Raw genomic sequence first — 19,948 nt, forward strand, 5'->3', positions numbered from 1 at the left:
GTGTCTAAAAGGAACCGTCTGTCTATCCCACTATGTTCCGCCACGGCAGCTTCGCTCATCTGAACAGGGCCTTCTGCGGATGCCACCCTGCAGCTGGGCAAAACCAACAGCTGCCCGCACATGTGCTTTCTCTGGGGCAGCCCCTACCTTATGGAATGGCCTCGTGCCCTCTTGGCTATCTACAAACTATGCAAGTCTGAATGATTCAGGCGGGTTTTCTACCCAGATGACAGGGCTGTGGCATAAGAAGTCGCTCAGAGGGACAGGCACTTTATGCTATGCTACTGGATAATGTATGCTGATGCAGATATGTGCCACTTTATTCAACAAGCCCTGTAACTGAGTTATGCGTTGTTTTAGACAGATTTCGTCTCCATGCTTGACTTTAAGCTTATTTTCAAATTTTCTGCTACTGTACCCCATCGTATCGGTTTCACTGATTTTCCTAACTGAGAGCCAGTTTGGTGTAGTGGTTAAAAGTGGCAGGACTCTAATCTGGAGAGCCGGGTTTGATTCTCCACTCCTCCGCTTGAAGCCAGCTGGGTGACCTTGGGTCAGACACAGCTCTCTCAGAGCTCTCTCAGCCCCACCCACCTCACAGGGGGATTGTTGTTGTGGGGATAATAATGACATACTTTGTAAACCGCTCTGAGTGAGTGTTAAGACATCCTGAAGGGTGGTATATAAATCGAATGTTGCTGTTGTTATTATTATTATAACTGTGTTCATTGTTGTACTTGCTCAATGAATGTCCTACCTTTTGATTATATTGTATTTCACTTGCACTGTGTAATTCACCTTGCATCTCAATGAGAAAAGTAAACATAAATAAATATTTTATTGCAGAGTTTGTTGTATATTTTATTGCATTTTGGGTATGTATGTTATATTTATTACATTGTTGTATACTGTTCCTATTTTAAAGCTTTCAATTGCACAATCCACCTCGAGTCTCAGCAAGAAAGTGTGGCGAAAGCTGAAGCCTTTTCCTCCCCCCCCCCCCCCGCGCCATGGTCCTCCTCTGAATTGTGGCCCCCACACCTGGGACATGAGCTCCCTTGCACCGGGTGGATCAAAACGGGGCGGGCGCCGTCCTCCTCCAAAGAGCCTTCCTCCCGCTTGAGTGGCCCTCGCTCCAACGGAGGAAGCCTTCCAAACGTGGCTCGGTGGAGCGGGAGAACAGGGGCAGGAGCCATCCCAGCCCGCCTGGGGGAAGCCGAACCGCAGCACGCGGCTTGGCCCTGACTCGGGCGGGCTTCCGTCGGACCGGGCTGGCAAACAGCCGAGCGCGCTGCGGAGATGCGCGTTCCTCTCGAGCTCAGGGCGCGCCGGGCCGACTCTCCGGCTCGCATCCTGTTTGCACAACAGCGGGGCCGCGGCGAGGCGTCCAGCCTCCCGTTACGGCTTCCCCCGGCCAGCCGCCGGGCACCTTCTGGCAGTGCCGAGGCGCGAGAGGAGAAGGCGGCCGGCCGGCGCCGTTGCGTCACTTCCTCCTCTAACCGAGCCTGACGGCAACAGACAGCGGCGCCTTTCCCAGGCAGCCCCAGGACGGCGGGGAGGGAGAGGCAGGCGGGCCGCCTGGTCACCTCCCGCCTCCCCCCCTGCATTTCCTTTCCCATCCAGGCAGCGTTTGCAGGGAAATGATGAGTCCTGCAGGCCCAGCCAGCCTCTGAACCCACGACGGACCTGCGGATTCTATTTCGGGAGGATCAGAGGAAAACCCGGGAACAAGCGGACGGGGTGCTGGGCGCGCTGGCCTTCTTAGAGGGAGACTCTGGCCATTTGCACACATGTTGGAATAATGCACTTTCAAAATCCTTTTGAAGTGGATTTTTTTGTTCCGCACATGGAAAATCAGTTTCAAATGTTCATTAAAGAGTACTGAAAGTGGATTATCCAAGGTGTGTGGAAGCAGCCTCTGTAAACACCCCACTGTCGGCAGCGTAGATGCCCAGGGAGAAGCAAGGGAGCCTTCCGGCGCGGGATGGGCTCAGGAGAGCGGTGCACTCTCAGGCAGAGAGCCAGGGCAGCTGCAGAGGGTCTCAACCTCTGGAGGGACCCAAAGCGGAGTGACGCCTGTGGGGGGGTCAACAGGGCTGTTCTGCGACAGCTTGCAAAAGACCCCAAGGAGAGCCTTGCTGGATCAGCGCAGTTCTCCGTCCAGTCCGGCATCCTGTCCCGCGCAGTGGCCAGCCAGCTAGTCTGGGGGCCAGTAACAGGGCACGGGGGCCGAGGCCTCCCCTTGAAGTTGCCTCCTGGCAATGGGCTTCATTGACCATCTGCTGCGAGACGCAGGAGGGCCCAATCCTTCCTGAGTTACTATTGATGATATTTTTATACTGCACCCTTCAGGACAACGCCCACTCAGAGTGGTTTACAAAGTGTGTTATTATCCCCACAACAAACACCCTGTGAGGTGAGTAGGGTTGAGAGAGCCCTGAGAGAGCTGTGACTGACCCAAGGGTCACCCAGCTGGCTTCAAGCGGAGGAGTGGGGAGCCAAACCCAGCTCTCCAGATTGGAGTCCTGCCGCTCTTAACCACTACGCCAAACAGGCTCTGGTTTATTTATTTATTTAATCGCATTTCTAGACCGCCCTCCCCGTCAGACGGGCTCAGGGCGGTTTAACAACAGTTTGAAACAGTAAAAACATTATAAAAACATTAAAACATATAAAAACAATTAAAATTGGCAGGTATAAAATATTAACATACAGCATTTTCCTGCATGGGTGGTGGAAGGTCTTCAGTGGTATGGCCAGCGGGAGGACAGCCTAGCCCCCACCAAATGCCTGGTGGAACATCTCCATCTTGCAGGCCCGGCGGAAAGATAACAAATCCTGCCGGGCCCAAGTTTCCTCAGAGAGTTCCACCAGGTCGGAGCCAGAACCAAGAAGGCCCTGGCTCTGGTAGAGGCCAGGCGGGCCTCCCTGGGGCCAGGGACCATCAGCAAGTGCTTAGTGGCTGACCGAAGAGACCTCCGGGGAACATATGGGGAGAGGCGGTCCCGAAGGGATGCTGGGCCCAGTCCTTTGGTCAACAGGCCTGCCCCCGCGGTAACAACGAAGCTGCGCCCTGCAAACTCTGGTGCTGCAGGCAGTGTGACAAGAGCCTTTAGAATAAGCAGGAATTCAGAAAGCGAAAGGAGTTCAAATGCAGAGACAGCAAAGTAATTTTAATTCTCTTGAGACACAGAAATAGAAAACACAACTTGGACTTTTTAATTTTAAAATGTTGCTATAATCAACACGATGCCTGGAAGAAAACAGAAATATGTCAAGACTTGCGGGCAAAGAGTATTTCATTTTCTGACTTGTGCCTCTGATTTTGAAACCAGGGGGAAAGAACAGATAATAAAGCTGTGCGTTATGTGCGTGCGCGTGTGTGCGTGCTCCACATTCCCTCTCCGATGGCAGGATGGAACCCTTGCCAGCACCACAGGCAGAACGCGGCGCTTCTTCACTCAGCACATACTCTATAGGACGCACTGCTGCAAGGGGTGCCGTGAGAGCCTCCCACTGGGGTGGCTTTTGTTTATGAAAAAGACGGGGCAAATTCACATTTATAAGCAGCTACTGGCCGGAACAGCTAAATGGAACTTCCAGGTTCAGAGGCAGCGTACCTTTGCACACGGGCTGCAGCAGCAAAGGAGTACCGACTGCCTTTTTGTCCTACTTATTTATTTACGTCATTTATAGTCTGCCTTTCTCACTGAGACTCAAGGCAGATTACACAGTATGAGGTTAATACAATCAGTATCAAGTACATTTCAGTACCATAAGGTATTAAAGTTTAAAGACATAGCATTAGCAAGGATCCAAGGATTAGCAAGGATCCAAGACAGTAGAAAATACTGAAGCAAAACATAATCGATTCTGCGACTAACATTAGACAACATGGAGCGCTGGTTGTACATAGGAGTACATATTTAAAGCAGCAGATAATATATAAGGCAAAAATGGTGATGAAGTCTATGATCCCCAACTCTATTTGAATAAAAAGCCTTTTTCGGTTTTGCATTGTTTACGGGAAGCCAGGAGAGTGAGGGCTCTTCTGACTACCTACATGTCAGCTTCCCAAAACATCTGCCTGGCCACTGTTAGAAACAGGATCTCGGAGAAGGGAGACCCACCTTGTGATTATACTCTACATTTCTTTTTATGTTTTTAATCTTAAATCAATTTGAACAGTATTGATAGTAAAGTCTGTGGCTCACAACAACAACAACAGTAGCAAAGCCCAGCCACCCACAGTCAAGGTGGCTTCTCAGGGGACTTTCAGAGTAACCAGACAAACATTTCTTTGTAAATTCTGAAAAATGGCCTGTTGAGGACCGCGCAGGGCCCATGACAGAGTGAGAGCAGGAGAGTCAGTTAGAAAATGGGAAATTGGTCCGTTATTTATAAAACTTTATGCCATTGAGGAACGGGAGCTGTGGGTGGGTGGAGAATCCACCCACCAGGACTTCTGGGAATTACTGGAGAGGAACAAAAATGCTCGTAAAACCAGGTAATCACCCAGAAATCCGCTGGAAAATGTCAGATCATGTTGACCAACGTACAAAAAACAGTTCTGTGAACTGAGCCTTCATTGCAAGAACATTTGTGCTTCCCCTTGCTTGAAAATATAACAGCCAAAATTGACCTCATTTAAACAGGAACTTGCAAATTGTTTGGAAATTCCCAGTCTTAGACAGGTAACGTTCTCATTTATAGCTCATAAATCAGATGATTTATAAACAGGAACATTATCAGGACATTTTAAAATGAACCTTTTTAAAAAGAGGAAGGACTGCTTTTAAAGTTGGTCTGCTGCAGAAAAAATAAACAGCCCATGGGAAGACGAGCTCGGAAGGTGAAGCAGACGGAGGGTGCAGATCAGAAGCGATCTATATTTTGAGCAAAGGATAAGTCCTTTTACAGAACTAGCTGAGAAAAGCCCATGGCTGAGTGCCCTGGGACCACAGCATCGAACCCCTACAGCTATTTGGGTATTGGAAGGTAGAAAACAAGTCACTTCACGAGCGTCTCTTCTCCAAGGCAAAGATTCCCAACTCCTTCAACCTCTCCTCCAGCCCCATTGCCGGATTTGTTGCCCTATGCTGGACGCTTTCCCGCTCATCAACGTCCTTGGGGGGCGGGGGCAAGCCCTGGCCAAGCCTTGTCTTGCTTAGGTGGCCAGAGGTCGCTGCAGCTGAGCGTAGACGGTTACAGGAGTCGTCACCATGGGAGTCTCTGCCGGGTCAGGATCCTGGGACAGGAAAACAAAGGCCCCCTTTTTTATCCTGCACTACCACTGGCAAAAAAAAAAGATTCATGAAAACATCAGTGGTGCCCTGCTAGACCAGTGGCCCACCCAGTCCAGCATCCCCTTTCAAGGTGGCCCAAACAGTTGCCCTGAAAGGCCAACAAATCGGCACAGAGGCCAAGGGCTTCCTTGATGTTGCTTCCCAGCACCGGCATTTAGAGGCTCTCTGTACAGGAAGGCTCCCATTACTCATTGTGGCTGGTAGCCACGGATGGCCCTCTCTGAGCCCCCTTTAAAGCCACGTATACCTGTGGGCATCCCTAGCTCCACTGGCAGTGAATTCCTCATCTTCTTCACTCCCTGTGAAAAGAAGTATTTCTCTTTCTCTGCTCTGAATCTCCCATCCGTCAGCTTCACTGCATGACCCCCTTGAATTCTAGTATTTGGGGAGAGGGAGAAAAAGTTCTTTCTGTCTATGTGGCATAGTGGTTAGTGTTGGACAAGGATCCGGGAGGCCTGGGTTCGAATCTCTGCCACAGAAGCTCAGAGGGCGGCCTCGGGCCACTCAGACCCTCTCAGCCTAACCTACCTCCCAGGGTTGTTGTGAGGATAAAACGGAGGCGAGTGAGCCGCTTTCAGTCCTCATTGGGGAGGAAGGCGGGGTATAGATAAACACGTCCTCTACTCCGTGCATAATTCTACAAACTCCTTCACAATCATTTCTGTCGAAGCTGGAAAGCCCCCGACTCTCCAGCCTTCTCCCCTAGGAATGAGGCTCCAACCCCCTTGCCATCTTGGGTGCCCCCCTGCCAGCTCCGCAGTATCCTTTGGGGATACGGCGCTTCATCGCACATGTGCTTGTCTGTTCTGCCTTTGCAAACCTACTGGCGGTGGGACAGGGAGCTGGGCAGGATTCTGACCTCCGGGCCCTGATCTCTGGAAGTCTCGCTCAGCTCAGCACAGACACCCTTTGCTGGGATTTCACTGGATATTTCTCACACCTCTCCCCGGAAACTTGTTTTTTTTAGTTAAGAATGAACGCAGATACTCTCTGGCACTTGAATTCTGTTCCTGCTGCCACATTCTGCACTGGCGTGAAGTGGAGTTGCTGAGTCGCCCAGGCACGGAAGCTGGGGACCGGTGTTCAGTGGGGGCTCAATCTGGAAACTTACCTACTAGGCTGGGGGCTGATTTTTACTATATCAGCCCTGCACACAACCCATCACGATCATCTTGCACAGGGAATAAGGTCATTCCCGGCGCGATGCAGAATTGCCCTGGAGAGCACAGGAGCACACTGTGGGATTCCTTGGGTCCGTTCCCTGCCTCCCCATCTCCCCACTGGCCAGGCTGAGTCTGGGGATTCCTGCCCCCCACCAGGGGAATGGGAACCCTCACGCGATGGCAGCCAACACTGCCCTCCAGCAGAGGCCTTCTTGGGTCGTAGGACACACCTTTAAAATGCATCAACCGTTCATTATTTATTTCAAACTTCTCCATGCCGCCTTTCCGCCCAATTCAGAATCCCCAAGGCAGCAATCATTAAAACTCTCTAACATTAGAAATAATTCAAAATGCAAACACACATAAAATCTTTAAGACAGTTAAACACGTAAGTACACAAACAGGGAGGTGGACCAATAAAAGTTACTGAGGATTTTCCAAATGAAACAAAAAAGTCTTCAACCACTACTAGGGAGGCAGTTCCGAAGCTTTGGTGCCACAACAGAGAAGGCCCTTTTCTCAGACTGCTACCCATTGAGCCTCAGAGGCTGGGGGTCCTGAAGCAGGGCCCCCAAAGAGGACCGGAGAGAACAGGCAGGTTCACACGGGAGAAAGCGGCACTTAAGGTTTGCTTCTCCCAGGCTGTATAGTGCTTTAAAGGGCAGTACCAGCATTTTCAATAAGGCCTGGGGAAAAACTGGATGCTACTGTAGATGGACCAAAACTGGAGTTATATGGTCCCTCCAACCCACTTCACTCAACATCTTGGCATTTTGCACCAACTGACATTTTTAAACGGTTTTCAAGGTCAGCCCCCTCACATAGTACATTGCAGTAATCTATGTAGCTGTTAGTAGGGCATGTATCACAATGGCCAAATCTTTTGTGCCTAGGAAAGGCCACAGCAGTCCAAGATTGTGAAAGGTGCCCCGAGACAGCACTGCCACCCGTTTTTTTATACAGTGCAACCCCATCAAGAACAGGAGACATCCCAACCCCTGCGTCAGACTTTCCCCCCTTCCAGTAGCACCTCCGTTTGTAACTAACCACGGTTAAATCCCCTCTCCCCTCCCATCTCTATTCATTTATTTACAAAATTTATACTCTGCCCTTTTGCCTTTATCAAGGCCATCAAGCAGACTAACAGGTTAAAAACATACATCATAAAAACATGCCTTAAAAAACATTAAAACCAAACAAAAACATCATTAAAAGGATTCAAACCACAGCTAAAACGCACACACAAATTAAGACAGCAATTAAAACACTAGGCATGAACAAGGGTTCATTGAGGGAAGGCCAAACAAAACAAAGAAGTCTTCACTTGATGGTGGAAAATGGCGACAGAAGGGGACAGATGAGTCCCTCTGGGGACAGAGGTCCTGAGTTTTGGTGCCATGAACGAGAAGGCCTTCTCCCAGGCCTCAGAAGGCAGGGGTCTCAGAACATAACCATAGCAGTCGGGCAGTAGGTTCCTAGGGAGCAGGCAACCCTTCAGGTGCGTTGCTCCCAAACCACACAGTTGTCATGTATGCCAGCCTGCAATACACGCCATGGGTGTGTTGTATGCTGCCCAGTTGTCCCGACACGGTGAAGTGTTCTGAGTGCCTTCAATGCCTGTTGTTTAGAAGCGCACTGTGTTATCTCCCCTTCGAAGCTAAACACTTTCACTTCCGTAGCTGACGGCCTTGGAGCCAGACGCAGCTAGACTGAATCGTATCAGCCATGGGAACAAGGAAGATTTCATTCCTCACTTGCTATCGTTTCCTATCGTAGTCTAAACTTTGATACGTTTTGTCTCTGGCGTTCCCGCCAGAATTTCAATGGGTTGCTAACCTGGAGGAGTGGGACTTTACCCTATAACCAACCATGCTTTTCCTCCACACATCACTTCTGCCAATTTCACAGTCTGAGCACCTCGAACCTGATGGATCTCTAATAAAGTTTACTTCAACCAAATCACCTGTGTGATTGCTGTGGAGAACTTGGAGATTGACTTGCCAAGGACTGACAATAGTCCTTTAAAGGTCAACACCAGCACCTTGGATTTGCCGAGAAACAAATGCGTTTCTAAAAACCCTTGTTCTGCTTGTCAACTGAGAAGGTTAAATGCCTAATGAATAGGGCCCCATGACAATTCTCTTGCGTTAAGGATGTTTACTCAGATATGAAACAGGACTATTTACCTAGGAATCTTGTTAGAAGACTTTGACATTACAAGCAAGTTGCAAATTAATTGCTATTCAGCTGGCAAGATGTATGACTGGAGTTTTTCTCACTGACAGAAATTTCTACTCAAAACTGTAAACTTTTCCTGGACAGCACTTCTCGGGTTCTCCCCCCAGCGGTTATAACTGTTCCCTTTGGGGCTGGGTTACACTGTATCTAGAGACTTTTGTTTAACATACATTGCAACCAGATGGTGGAGGAATTGTTTTTTGGTTTGAGTTTCTATGTAGAAAAATAATAAATACAAGTCTTTGTAAACCATTATTTTTAGTAAGCAGGAAGCCTATTATATGTAACAACAGTAATAAAGAGCACGAGTCCAGCAACACCTTTAAGACTAACAAAATTAGTGGTAAGGTATGAACTTTCATGAGCCACAGCTCGCTTCTTCAGATAATAGTAATAAATTATATTTCAGTGATACTTACACTGTTGACTTTTGCTTATTTTTGGTACTGATGCTATGTTGTCTGTTTTGGGGGGCTGAGAAGACAGGGATGCCCTTTTACTACGCTGCTAGCCTATTTTGTCTATTTATCCCTTCACTTTATTGATAGCCCCCTTTCTCGCTGAGGCTCAAGGCAGGTCTCAGAATGAAAGCACTGTATCATACACCATAAAGCATCGAAGGAGCAATGCTTCTGTTCAGAATTCAAACAGGAATAGCAAGTAATGCTATCAGCAACGGAGCAAGGCTGGCTGATGGCCAGAAGGCCCCCTGGTCTCCCCACCTTGGCAACTGTCTGGGCATACCGATGGGAAGGGCGGCCTCAGACTGGGCCAGCCTCTTGGGCAGCTCTGTGTGGGCAACACCCTCCAGGGCCTCGGGTGAGAACCGGCCTTCCCAGCAGCTGCCACCTGGGATCTTTCTGCTGGAGAGAGGCCAGGAACTTCTGCAAGCAAAGCAGGGGCTCTCCCACTGAGTGGCAGCCCTTCGTCTGGGGCGAGGAGGAGGAGGAAGGAAAGCAGAAGGGCCCTGAGCCAGGAACGGCAGGGACCAGGCAGGCCAACGTCCACACACTGGTCAGAAAGAACCCACCCACCTTTGGCTGCAGCCTCAGATGCTCATTTATTACCAAGGTGCGAACAACAGGTGCACTGTTCTTTGCCGTTCACCTGTTTGGAAGGGCTGCAGCTGCTGTTTAGCACCTGGATCTCCCCCAGATTTTTCTCCAAAGGAGACTCACTGACGCGCCTGCAGCCTGGGAGCTGGGAGCCCAGAGCCCACCCCAGTGCCAAATTCCCAGCGCCTCTTAAAGGCCCTTGCGCGGAGCTCCAGCTAAAACGCACCCTGGGCTCAGGGCGGCAAAATCACGGTGGATCCCTGTGATCCTTAGGATCTGCCCAGCACTGGTGCAAAGCTAGTGTGCTCAGTGAGCTGAAAAGGCAAGGATGGGGTGGGGGCGCTGGGCAGGCTGGCGCAGCGGCGATCGCTTAGAGCTGCCACAGCGACAAGGAAATGTTACCAGGTGCAGACGAGGTTGTTTTAAAAACAAACATCCAAATACTGTCATTTCACTATGCAAGCACTGGCTGCTCAGGCAACAGCCTGCCTGGCCATCTGCTCGGGCCATAAACAAATTGCCTGGCTTCCACCAGAGACCACTGGAAGTCACGCTAGGCTAAACCCGGAGGGGCGGGGGGGGGGGGGGTCCGCTTGGCATTTTGGCTGCTCCTCTGTCTCTCGGCATCGTTTCTTTGCCTTTGGCCCGGTTTCTTATATGGGAGCCCCGTGTGCTAGTATGGGCTGCCCCCAGAACATCCTGAGAGGCTGGGGAGAGATGTACTGGCAGCTGATATACCCACTTATGCCTTAAAAATACATTCGGGTTGATTTGAGGAAGTCGGGCTTTCCTTCCTTCTGTGGAATTTCTGCCCAGGCTTGGAGAGAGATGGGAAAACACAGGCTGACAATCTCCCTGCAATCTCCCTTGCCTCGGGGTGAAGGGCTATTGCAGGGACTGGCTCAATTCCCTGCCTGCCCCAGAGAGGCCTGTGGCAGCTATGGGTGAGCTCCCTTGATCTTGGAGAAGGCAGACACAAGATCCCAGGAGATGAGGAATAAGGGAAGAAAAATCCAGAACAGCAGACTTGGGAGTGTGCCGGGAGCACGAGAAAGGAAGGGGAAGAGGACTAGCAGCAGGTGCTGAGGGGGAGGGTTAGAGGAGGAACGGAGAGGACAGGCGCACAGGGCATCTCAGTGAAGGGGGAAACAGCAATGCGTGAATCCCTGTGTCCTTTCTAAACCGGCTGCAGTTTGTAGTGTGGACGTGCCTTCTAAACACGGAGCTGCAAGCAGTCGTTGGGTCCCAGGAGCGGGCCACAAACCATATCTTGCCGGCATCGGTTCCAGTGCCAAATTTGTAGGGTGCATTTCTCCACCTCCTCCCCCAGCCCCCTGCCCCCAATGTCAGGGCAGTGACTCCACTGATGGATCTGAAAGTGAGCCCAAGCTCCATCCGCAAGCAATCCTGGGGGATTCTCCCGGAGGGAAACCAACCTGCTGGCCTCTGGCCGAGGCTGCCGGCTTCTGGAGACGGAGCTCCTCCGGGCCTGGAGGTGGGCCAGAATTTCTCCTGACGTGCACAGAGCAAGTGCAGTCGAGGGGTTCAGGTCCCAGGCTGGCTCTAGCTACCTCCTCTGCTCAACTCTACTATGGGTACAATAACCCCACCTCCGTATCAAAAGGAATTCTGTATGTGTGAACTAGGAGAGAGTCAAGCAGAAGGACAGTGTTTCTCGGGCTATGAATCCCAAGAGGACACTGTTGGCCTGTGCTGGGAAATCTCACCTGGTCCTCATTGCCTTCTGGGGGGCTCCTCCTCTTTTGCACCTCCGCGTAGTGAGGCTCAGGGGTGCCTCTCCTCTCAGGCCTTATTGGAGGAACGGCTGCGGAGTTCAACATGAGGAGTGTCAGGTGACAGGATAAACAAAAGAACGGAAGACACCACCTGAGCCCAGTCTGATAGTGGCTGAAGAGCGGCTCCTTACCTCCTCGGGTTGGCCGTTTCTTCCACAGGCAAATCCCAAGACCCGCAGCCAGGATGAGCAACAGTGTCACAGGAACGAGAATCCACACCTCCTGGGGGTGAGAGTCTGCAACGAGTAACAAGCAGCCCTGTGCACTTGTTGTGAGACAAGCATTTGAAAGCACAAGCCTTTAGCAAGCCGTTCAAATCCAGAGTCGCTTCAGAAATACTGGTGATTATAAGCGTATCTAACCTGCCCCACGGAGCCTTTTTGTGTGAGCGGCTGCTGTTCTCTCAGTAGGGAAGACTCGCATTGGGCCAAATCCCTGTCCGAAAAGGCAACAGCCAACATAACAAAGAATCTCGGGGCATCTCGAAGACTAAGGAGCACTCTGTGGCAGGCACCCGTTTCTGCACCTGATCCGCAGCTGCCAGGCGCAACTGGCAACACGGGCCATGGCTGCGGGGAAACTTCTGGCGCGATGCTGTTCCTCTCTCAGGCGCTGCAAAGATTTCTTTGCTCCTTTCACCAGGCCTGGACAAATTTTCTTTTACTTTAGGAGACACTCCCAAAATGTAGGTGCCAGACTTATTTTCCACCTTTCAGGAAAAACCTCATCCTAAATTCTTCACAGTTGCTTGTCATTTGTTAAAAAGCTGTAACATTTAAATCGGTAACAAAAGCATCAACGTGTATAAATAAACATGGGGTAACCCGAGTTGTTTTCACAACAAAAAGCTAACTTCTGTCCCTCGCCTAAACAAGCTCTCTACTTCTGCTCACCGCGAGGAGCCACAATTGGATTTCTGGGTGCCCTGGGGTCTGCTGCCTGGGATTTGTCAAGTCCTGCTTATCATCACTGTGAAGTTCAGCCTTTAGACGAATGAAACCCTCTGATCAAGATGGGAGGAGCTTCCCGGGACCCGGACAGGTCGGAAAAGGCCACAGAAGGGCACCGAAACAGCAGCCTTGCCTAACAGGCGGCTGCAGCAGCCCCCCCCCCCCCCGTGCTATTTCATTCCTTCTCGGTCACACCACAGTGGTCTCTTGGGAAGCACCAGCCCTTGATCTGGCTCAGGGTGCAACACGCCATGGGAGACAGCGACTTCTTTGTGCTCTGTGGTGAAGATGCCCCCTGGGTCAGGGCTGCTAAAAACTGCCCCCCCCCCCCACAAAGCTCAATGGGAAAACATATGGAGAAGTATCTAAAGGGGAAAGAACAGGGAGGAAACACTGGTTTTTAGCAGAAAATCTGCTGGAGGCCAGGGGGTCAGCGGCCCCTTGCCCACTTGCCTGTCTTCAGTGGAGGACAGCAGCCTCAAGAGCTGCATTTGTAAAGAGAGGGAGATGAACCGAGATGACGGAGCCTTATTTGCTAGGTGTGGCTCTGGCAGCCGGCGCAACCTTCAGCCAAAAGCAGCCCTTGCCAGACCAGGGTGCAGGCAGAGGGGTGCCTTTCCTAGCCCTGTCTGGAAGGAAGGAGAGTGGGGGCTCTTGTGCTCAGCTGTGGCCCCTCCCAGGGCAGCTGCCACAGATCATGGGTGGAGAAAAAAGGGCTTTGAACGCTTTTCTTGTTTGCACCAAATCACAACTTGGGCCAGGTTTCAAAAACTGGACTAAACTCTTCAAAATAACAAAGTTTAATTTCTGTGCTTTGTTTCAAGGCCTGTTTTCAAATCCAATGAAATACTTTGCAGTTTAGACTCACCACATCAAGCAGACCCTAGGCGTAACAGACAAACACTTGGGGGGCAAAAGGTTCCTTACCCTCACTCTGGCAGATGCTGAGCAAGTCGAAGGAGACGTTCCTTTGCTCAGCAGGGTTGCTGAGCAGGCAGGTGAAGGTGGAGTCCGAGGAGTCGGGCAGCCAAGACAGGTGGAGATCCGTGTCTGCAGCAGAGAGCCGGTACCAGTCCGAAGCTCCTTCTAGGGCACGGAGCTGCTTCCCTCTTCTCCAGGAGACGTTAATTCCCCCCCTTTCAGGCGCCAGGCACTGCAGCGTCACATTGCAGGCATCGGCAGTCCTGGAGACCAGGCGGTGGCGTATCTGAGGGTCTGGGACAGGCCCTGCTCAGAGGAAATGGGGGAAACTCGTCAAGGGGCTTCTGCTCCTTGGCGGCCATCACAACACAGGACAAACTGGGGCGATTCCCATAAGCAGGTCCGTGACAACCAGGCCAGGGCACTTACCAAAGACCCCGAGTTGGAAGGTCTGCTCATGGATTTCAGCAGTGGCAAAAAGAACGCGGGCTGTGAACAGGCCGCCGTCCTCCTGCTCCAGGGCCCTGATCCGTAGCCTGGTCTCGCCAGCCATTTCTAGCCGTTGCCCAAACCTGTCACGGGTATTTTGCCGCTCCAGTTTTCCATCCCTGAACGTGGCAGTCAGAATTTCTGGGCTGGACCCCCCTTGAAAGAACCACTCAGTTCTGTCCACCCTTTGTGTCGAAGGTACCATCAGAGGAAACAGGGCAGATCCTCCCAGGATCCCGTTCACCTGGCGGGGCGGATTCTGTGCCGGATTGCCCCCAGTGCCTGCATTTGGGGGTGGGGTGGGGGGAGAAGACGTTGTTTCAAGCCAGGCAGGAAGGATCCAGCAGACCGGGCGGGCTGGGGGGCTCCTCCCCGCCTCACAGGAGCAAGGCGATGCCGCCTCTCCAGGGACCGGCCCGGCGGGGCGTACGGCTGCGACCAGCACGCCACGAAGCCCCTCAACGGCCGCATGAAACGCCGCCCGGCGGCGAACCAGGCGCCGGCCGTCGAGGCGCTTGCCGAGAGGCGCCGGGAGAGTCGGCCCGGCCCGGCCCAGCCCTCGAACCGGAGCCCGCCGCAGAGCCGCCGGCCCTCCCCGGGCCTCCCCTCCAGCGCCGCCTCGCGCGACCTCCTTACCCGCCAGCAAGCCGAGCAGGGCGCCCAGGAGCAGCGGCCGGAGGCGGGAGCCGCGCCCGAGCATGGCCGGCCCGCGGAGGCGCCCGGAGCCCCCGCAGAGCGGCGCAGACTCCCCGCCGCGCCCGGCCCTCCTCCGCCAGCTCCCCCCGCAAGGGCCCGGGGCAGCCCGGCTGGGCAAGGAAGCCTCGACGGGGCCCCCGCCCGGCTCTGCCGCCTCCGTCGCCCGCCGCCCGCGCTCTGCGGGGAACGCGGGCCGGGCCGGGCCGGGCGGCCGCCTGAAGGCGGGGCCCATCCTGGGCGTTTCGAGGTCACGTCGAAATGGGGCCAACGCGGGGCAGGGGCTGCTGGTTTCCACCCAGCGCAGGACTTGGTCGGGAACGAATAAATCCACAGTTTGAAACGTGGAGCAGGTGCCCGGGCGCACAGCTCCTTCGAAGACTTTTTATTGACAACTAGAAACAAAGCCCGTTGTAGCAAAATTAAAACAGCTTCTAGAAAGGGCAGGGGGGCCTGGCCGGCCATTGCCCCCTCCCCAGCGCCCTGATCTGGGGCAGGGGAAGGAGGGCAGGGTGGCATGCCTGCCTCCGTGCCCCCCCCCGCCCTCGCCCCCATTGCGAGTTGGGGGGGGGAGATGAGTAAGCCCGCCGCCATGCCCCCCTGCCCCTGCATGCCCCCCTTTCCCTCCCCATTGGGACTTCTTCAAGTAGGGTTGCCAGCTCCAGGTTGGGACATTCCGGGAGATCTGAGGGGGGGTGGAGCCTGGAGGGGGGTTGGCGAGGGGAGGGACCTCTGGTGGATATAATGCCATTGAGCCTACCTTCAAAGGCAGCCATTGTCTCCAGGGGAAGTGAGCTCTGTGGCGTGGAGATGAGTTGTAAATCTGGGAGGTCTCCAGCCGCCACCTGGAGACTGGCAACTCTAGGCTTTGGGGGGGATAAGGCACCCACCCCTGCCCTCCACGATTGTGGCTTTGGGGGGAAGGCAGGCAAACGGAGCTTGCATGCTGCCGCTGGACCCCACCACCACCCCCAGGATCAGGGCTTTGGGGAGGAGAGGAGGCCAGCCAACAGGGCCACTGTGGGCAGGGAGCGCAGAGGAGGCAGCTCCAGGTCCTCCACCCAGCACCCACCTGGAGCGGGGTGCTGTGGGCAGGGAGTGCGCGGAGGGGGGGCGGCTCCAGGCTCCTCCACCCGGCAGCCACCTGGATCCAGCCACTGCAGTGGGAAGTGCGTGGGGGGGTGGTTCCAGGCTCCGCCTCCCAGCAGCCACCCAGATTGAGCCACTGTGGGCAGGGAGCACAAGTGCGGGGAGGCTCTAGGCACCTTCAGCCGACAGCCGCCCGGATCGAGCCACTGCAGCACAGAGCAACCCCCCTCCTGTCTCCTAAGGGGACGCTACCATGCCTGCGCTCTGGGATAACCAGTGAGTCGTCTGGAACACGCTTACTGAATTATGCAGTAAGAAACTTGAGCAGCAATTGAATTGTGCTCCCCACCATCAACTTTTCCTGGCCTGTAAGTGTCTTCATAGGTCAGGGTTCCTCAGGATGTGAAAAAAAATCAATTTCCATCTTTCATGGAGTGACAATCCTTGGTAGCGTGGGGCTACCAGACTCCGGCCACGCCAGTGATAAAAATTATGATAAAAATTTTCCCCTGAGCCGTGCTGCTTTTGCAGGGCTCTCTACTGGTGACATCTCTCTGAAGAGCCCCAGGACTTCCAATCCTGTTGTTTTGCTGTGGACCAACACAGTTACCTCCCTGACGCCTTAAAGGGAAAGTGCCTGAAGTTGTTATGCTCACAACAACCACCCCTCTTTTTGGCCTATGGATAGAACTCACTGCCAGGAGAAAGGCGAGGCTAGACCGAGGTCCAGAAAGGCACAGGCAGGCCCCTCAAAAGCCAGTCCAGGCATGGCTGCTACTGTCAAGCCAGGATTATAAATTGCCCAGAATTAGCCTCCAGAGAACTTTCACTTCCATATTAACGAAAGTGGGAAGTTGCTCTGTCATTTAGAGAGTCAGGTGGGCCTGCCTGGGGTCTGGGACGTGAAGCTGCCTTCCCTGCCTGCCTCAGGCCCTGGTCTGGTCTTGGGTGGCCAGGGCTGTGCTCGTGATGCTGGGGAACTGTTTGGGGGCAAAGCCTGGAAGGGAAACATCAATGACACTTTGAGACCCCCCCTCATGATGATGCTCTAGGAATTCCCCCCATCTCTATGGTAAATACTATAGAGAATGGATCAGTTCCTAGAGCACCGCAGAAAGGCCCAGAATTCAGCATCAGCAACGTCTCCCCCATTTTCTCTCACTGCTCTCTGGCTTGAGGGCAGGCAAGAGGGGGAAGGGGCAGGAGGCCCCCCACGCTCTCTAATCTGGCCCCTCCAGGCCGGTCTCGCCTCTTCTGACTTGCTCTCCTGGGTCTCTGGAGGAAGTCTGTCATCTCCCCTACTGCCTGGTTCTTTCAACTGGAGATGCTCCCTGGGATTGAACAGGGGAACATTCATTCATTCATTCATACATTCCTTCCTTCCACAGAATCCAAGGGGGCTTACAGAATATTTTAAAAATCCCCCCTTTAAACCAAGAAAAAACTTTCCCTCTCCCCCTTTAAAATTTGCCTGCCCTTCACACCCCCTCAAAAGCCCTGGCAAATGAGCACCTCCTCGATATCTCCAAGGAGGGGCCCCTTCATCTCCTTGGGGAGGCCGTTCCACAGAGCAGGGGCCACGATGGGAAAGGCCAGGCTCTGTTCGATGCCAGGGGGATGACCCGAAGTGGCGGGACAGCCAGCAAATGGCTGCCTGAGGACTGCTCACCCACCCAAGACTTCCCACCATGCCTTTTGATCTTCAAATCATTTGAAAACGTGAGGGTGACAGAAGACACCAAAACGGATCTCCCATGACGCCTCCAAAGCTTTCCCTTGTTTTCGTGTTGTGTATTCCACACTGAAGATGTTTCCAGTGGTTTCCCTCGCTGCATCTCTTCTTGTAGGCAGTGTTTTAGAGCTTCAGCCAATATCTCCCGACCTCCCCCCCCCCACCCCCACAAGGTGTCCTTTTATATTTCATTCAGAACCAAACTCTGAGGAGCTCCCACAGGATTTGTTTAGAAATTCAAAGGCTGACGCAGAGGTGTACCAAGAAAAATATTACTTTTATTTAAACAACTTTGTATGCAGAACAAAAACTTTTATGGCTTGATTTTCCAAAGAATAATCTTGGCCTAATACATTCAGCCAAAGAACTCCACCCTCCAGTTCAGAGTACCTAGTTCCTCATAATGCAATTTGCACGGGCTCCTCTTCCAAGCGTCCTTTTGTTTAAACACCCCCTTTCATATCTGTCATGTTCTCCCCCTGGCTGGGCACCATGGCAGGGTCAGGTCCACTGCGTTCTGCCAGTTCAGCATGCCCCCTTTCTTCACAGATGTTTTGAAGCATGACACATACTGAAGCATGATGTGGTAAAGTTTTCCTTTAAAAAGGAAGATGTGCTTAGAGGCACCCCCCAATGAGCCTCCTGAAGGCGCACTTGATAACATTCCAGGCCCTACATGGTGCACAATCAAAACCTCTCTGGCACCTGCCTGTTTCCCCCAAAGATTTCATCAGCCACCACCTCATGGGGGACGCACCTTCTGAAATGATCAGCACTGGTACTTCCAGGTTATGGTGGTGGTTTGACATCCTCACCAGCTAACTTGGGGAGCCTTCCTGTCGGAAGAGGGAGGCAGGCAGGAAGCACCTCAAAGCCAGCAAGGACACCTGGTGGACGCTGAAGACATTACGCTGCCGCTCTCTGGAGCGAAAAGGCACCGTGCCCTCCTCTGCTTTACAGGAGACAGGACAGCCCCCCCCCCCCGGAGCATCCAATATCTTATTCACTTCTTGTTACCAACCAAAAAGCCTGAGGATGGGGTGGTCTCCTGACCTGGTACCAAAATCTCCACCCAGCAGCACCAGGCAACTGGAGAGAATCCCCCCGGCCTTGTCTCTGGCGCTCAGCTGCTTCACCTCTGGAAAGGGGGGGGTACGTAGAGGGCCGCTGACCAAAGCCTCCGCCATTGGGCAGCATGGCATGGGAGCAGGCGGCCCCTTTCATCACTCTTGGGGCTTCCGAGGAGAACCGGCACACTGAATTGTGCCCAGGAACAAACTGGCAGTGAGTGGCGAGCACTGCTGAGACGTTGTGCCAGGCAACACTTAAGCCACTTGCAAGCGGCAGGGCCCTTTAAACTGCCCAAACCCCATCCCCCCACCAGCCCCATCCCTGCCCCAGCCCCACACTTACCTTGCCCTGTGGGCCTGCTGCATCCTCCCCCTCCTCCCGCGAGGGGCGGGAAGGCCATTTTTGGCCTCTTCCGCTGCTGCACAGGGTGGCGGAGGAGGCCGAAAACAGCCTTCCTGCCCCTCAAATGGCTGCTACGGTGGCCACTTGCGGGGCGGGAATGCCGTTTTCGGCCTCCACCACCACCCTGTGGGCCCACGCAGCAGCGGAAGATGCAAAAAACGACCTTCCCGCCCCTCGCGGGAGGAGGGGGAGGATGCCACAGGCCCGCAGGGCAAGGTAAGTGTGGGGCTGGGGCTGGGGGTTGGGGGCTACGGTTTGGGCAGTTTAAAGGGCCCTGCGGCTTGCAAGCAGCAGGGCTCTTTCAACTATCAGCTGGCAGGCAGCAAGGGGGGGATCCCCCCCACTGCCGCCTGCCAGCTGATAGTTGAAAGGGATCTGCCGCTTGCAAGCTGCAGGAGAAGTTTATATGGCCATTTCCTTGGGGAAATGGCCATTTAAACTGCCCCTTTACAATCCAAACGAACCAGTAGACCAGTTTGCGGAAGTTCGTGGAAATGAGCTTCAACGAACCACTGGTTCATGAACCATGAACCAGCCTGGTTCGTACATTTTGGGGGGCTGTAATTCGATTCGTGCCCATCTGTACTCGCAGTGTGACAGAGAAAGGACAGAGAGAAGGGAGGGGTCTGGCCAAAAGCAAGAGGGGCCTCTCATCTTCCCCCCCGCCGGTCTGTGTGGTGACGGAACCAAGCTGAAGAAAAGGGCACCCCCCCACCAGTCAGATAAAACACAGCCACAGCAAGCCAAGTTTTTTTTTCTGGAAGAGGAAGGAAAAGGTCTCTCTCTCTGTCTATCCTCTCTACCCCATAAAGAATTATATAAAATTCTATCATGCCCCCCCCCCAGTAATCTTCTCACTCAACTGAAAAGTCTCACAGTCTCTCTACACGTTGCAAAGTACCTAGGGACGCTCAAGTCAACCTCTTTTAAAGTGTCCCCCCTCCAACTTCCCATGCGCCCGATCGCACAGTCACACTTCAATTTGCTCCATGTGAGTACATTCACAGGTTGGATATCAGTTCCTTCTAAACGAAGTATCCCAG

General features: G+C 53.2%; 1 protein-coding gene across 1 annotated transcript in view; it reads right to left on the reverse strand.

Moving 5' to 3' along the window:
- Positions 1-3,152: 3,152 nt before the first annotated feature.
- Positions 3,153-19,948, reverse strand: part of LOC129325785 (uncharacterized) — a 33,576-nt gene continuing 16,780 nt past the window's right edge. The window contains exons 5-9 of the mRNA XM_054973690.1: positions 13,859-14,200; positions 13,436-13,735; positions 11,690-11,794; positions 11,490-11,587; positions 3,153-5,248 (exon numbers count right to left, since the gene is read on the reverse strand). Of these exons, the coding sequence (XP_054829665.1) occupies positions 5,168-5,248; positions 11,490-11,587; positions 11,690-11,794; positions 13,436-13,735; positions 13,859-14,200 (926 nt within the window). The 3' untranslated portion in view covers positions 3,153-5,167. The remainder of the gene's footprint in view (positions 5,249-11,489; positions 11,588-11,689; positions 11,795-13,435; positions 13,736-13,858; positions 14,201-19,948) is intronic.

Source organism: Eublepharis macularius, chromosome 1 (assembly GCF_028583425.1).
Source record: "Eublepharis macularius isolate TG4126 chromosome 1, MPM_Emac_v1.0, whole genome shotgun sequence".
NCBI classification, from domain to species: Eukaryota; Metazoa; Chordata; class Lepidosauria; order Squamata; family Eublepharidae; genus Eublepharis; species Eublepharis macularius.